Source organism: Pundamilia nyererei, unplaced genomic scaffold, assembly GCF_000239375.1.
Source record: "Pundamilia nyererei isolate P.nyererei 1_Seehausen unplaced genomic scaffold, PunNye1.0 scaffold00054, whole genome shotgun sequence".
NCBI classification, from domain to species: domain Eukaryota; kingdom Metazoa; phylum Chordata; class Actinopteri; order Cichliformes; family Cichlidae; genus Pundamilia; species Pundamilia nyererei.
The window spans coordinates 994,041-997,568 of NW_005187455.1; the positions used below are offsets into that span (position 1 = coordinate 994,041).

Consider the following 3,528-nt stretch of genomic DNA (forward strand, 5'->3'; position numbering starts at 1 on the left):
GCAAGCTTATTGTGTGTATCTGATGTGTAACGCTTGCGGCGGAACAAACCTTTAAAGATAAAAGTCAAAATCGTTTCTTGGGCATCTTCCCAGACCACCACGAATGAAGATTACGACAGGAAAGGCTTCGTGATTATATCTGGAATGAGAATTTTAAAAGATCAACTCATTTTTATTTTAAATATATTCTTAATATGGGGCTTCACCCAGGCCCATCCTCATCATTACGGAACACAAACCAAAATAAAAGCTGTAAGATAAATAAAATAAATTTAAAGCGGTCTGTAAACCTCTGTTCTTTGCTTTTACAGTTAATCCAAATCACGTGGGCCCGGAGCCAAAGAGGTTGCGGACGGCCTACACGCGACAGCAGGTCCTGGAGCTCGAGAAGGAGTTTCACTTCAGCCGCTATCTCACGCGCCGCCGCCGCGTCGAGGTGGCCCACGCGCTCTGTCTGTCCGAACGGCAGGTGAAGGTGTGGTTCCAGAACCGGCGCATGCGCTGGAAGAAAGACAACAAGCTGCCCAACACCAAAGGAAAGAGCAAAAACAAGAAAGCGACCGACAACAACAACAACAACAGCAACAGCAGCAGCAGCGACAGCATGAAGACGGTTATAACTGTCTAAACACACAGGAGCGCAGAGTGTGGCAGTCGAAGCAGCCATGGTAGCACCTTCATTCTCCAAAGCTGATGTTGCTTAATTTATCCAGGGTGACTGCAGTCCTCAAACAATTCTCACCTGCTTTAAAGTTACGGCTTTGACGAACACACGTTTATAAATTCCATTGTGTATTTTTTCCCTTGTTTTTAACTTCACCTTTGGAGCATTTTAATTTTTTTCCTTTTTTGAGGTTTCATCCATATTGAATCTCATAATGAATGAATGAATGAATATATTTTAAGTTCACGGAGGCCCTGACATCTCTCTGGTGCAGACAGGGAATTGCTTCATATTTAGACATCCGACGAAGACGCAAAAACAGTGCTCGTTTGTCGCGGTGCCAAAATACTCGTGACTGCGTGGAACAGGATGAATCAGGGTTTTCTTTTCTCCACAGGGTAAACATAATACAGGGTTATATAACAGCTACCTAAAAGCAGAAAAATCCTAATTTATGAATATGCACGTTACCAAAATGTTACATAAACTGGCGCTTAAAGGGTAGGTAGAAGAGCAGAAACACCAAATTGCGTGTTGAGTGACTGCACAAATTATGTTTTAGCTTTTGATTTTGTACAGAGAAGCATCCAAAAATAATTCATATTTGGAAGGAAATTAGCCATATTTTTTCTTGGATTTTATTTCCCACATTTATAATTTTGTTTTTAAAAAAGAGCCAAAATGAAGGTACAATTTTTTAACGCACACACCTGACTGTAAATCCAACTTCTTTTCTCAGGGTTACAGGGTTTTACAAAGAGATCTTTTTTTTCTGAAAAAACTTGTTTGATTTCGCACCGAGAGGATTAAATTAGCCCTCTGTGAAATACCATGATGTTGCATATAAATAGGTATGTTCTCTCTTTGATTCCAGTTTAATATGCTATCGATATCTATCATAGTCTACGCCAGTACTTATGTTTAATTTGTAATAATTAGAAGCATATTTTATTCCTTCTTTATAGCAAGCATCTTCTCCGTTATTTTTTCGTTACTTTTGAAAAAAAAAGTGTATTCCTGTAATAATTTTATATGTGGAAATGTTTTGATAAAAATAGATGAGAAAATAATAATAATAAAAAACTTCAAACATTAAAGGTGTGAATATTTTTCTGTGTTGGAAGATAAGCGAAGGACCGATGATTTATTTTTTTTTTTTTGGCGATAGGGGAAGATGAGGTCGGGAGAGAATCAACGGAAGTGACGTGTGATTAGAAACAGTGAGTTAAAGGCGAAATCGTGATATCCATTTTCGGCTTAAGAAAATAAAATAAATAAATATATAAAATAAATAAATAAAATACGGTGTCATCTTTAAGCAGCACGGTCTTTGTCGCAGTCACAACTTAACGGGGACTCATGGTATAGATAAGCCAAGACTAATGTCTAGTGCGTCATGGCTCCGTTGACAAGCTTTTAAAATGCATGCACGCTGTCCCACGGGTGGATTTAGGTTGATCTTTACAGTTTTCTGATTTTCGAGGAGTTATTAAACGGAGCCGAAACTAAGGAGAAAATTTGGCGTTAAAATATTTAAATTTGTGGGTATTCTGTGTCTTTTACTGTTTAAATTTTTTTGGGATGTAAATTATTATGTTAAGAGACTTAAGTATTGTCTATGATGATATCTTTGTTTAGAAGTTTATAAATCCCAGATACAATAATTCGGGCTTCTCATAGATTTGTTTGTCCAAATCGCGAATTTCATATATAAACTTAATATCAACTTAATATCACTTAAGTTGATATTCATATTTTTGTATGAATATCAACTTAAGTGAAATTGTTTGTGCCAGGATCAAGATTAGCGGTTAGGCCTATGTGTATAGTAAGTTTACGGGAAAGGAACGTAAATCAAAGTAAAATCCCTTGAAGTAGTGAAATCATGGCTGTGTGTATTTGTGTGTTGATATGTAAGAGAAATGAGCGCTGAGTGCCAATAATTGGTGGCTTCCGTTGGAGACTCGGTTACATATGCAGGATAGGCACAAAGGGGCTGACACGGAGCAACCTGGATTATCTATCACACGCTGAAGATCAACCACAGAGCTGCCACAATCATGACAAACAAAGTTCAGATCTTCACTAAAAACAGAAAAGCTTCTGAAGTTCTGCATGTCTGCAGTTTGAGATGTTACTCAGGGGAATAATACCACAAAAACACGTCAAACATCTGGAATTCAAAACCTGATCCCACTAACACACGCGTGATTACAAACGAGATGCAATTACTCCTAAAATTTCACACCACAAGTTCACACACATTCATGTATTTTATGTACATTTAAATGGACAGAAACAGAATGCAAACAGAATGCAATAATACTGAACAGCATACTTTGTAGATATGCATGTGTTTGTGTTTGTGCGTGTACACCTACCTATCTTTCTCTAGTCTGTGATGAAACAGGAATGCCCCCGACTGGTAGCATTAAGTATTACAGTCTGAAAGAGATTTTTTTTTTCAGGTTAAGATAAATAATATTTTTTCATTTAAGAAAACATGGAAATATTTACATTAGAAATACATGGATATATTTATCATTAGCCCTTTGGATTAACAGAAATGTGTATAATACAATGTACCGTAATCAATGCTAAATTAGCCTTAGTAATAATAAGGTATATGAACCAGAAACATACACATCTTTGCAAAGGTTACAATTTTGGGTTGCTACATCTATCCATGCATCATAATGTGTCTCAGTTACTTTGTCCACTTGTGTTTGCACTGTGAACACACAACCGTGAAAATGTACGACTACATCTACCTACAAGTAAGACTTTTAAGACGGGAATGAATGTTGGATACTTCTCACAAGATTAAGAGCATGGCAGGTCACTTTAAATACAGTCACGTGTTC

General features: G+C 37.0%; 1 protein-coding gene across 1 annotated transcript in view; it reads left to right on the top strand.

Annotated features, from left to right (window-relative positions):
* LOC102194925 (homeobox protein Hox-D4b-like) overlaps positions 1-682 on the top strand; it is a 1,468-nt gene extending 786 nt beyond the window's left edge. Inside the window, exon 2 of the mRNA XM_005733673.2 lies at positions 312-682. Coding sequence (XP_005733730.1) covers positions 312-628 — 317 coding nt within the window. The 3' untranslated portion in view covers positions 629-682. The remainder of the gene's footprint in view (positions 1-311) is intronic.
* The last annotated feature ends 2,846 nt before the right edge of the window (positions 683-3,528 follow it).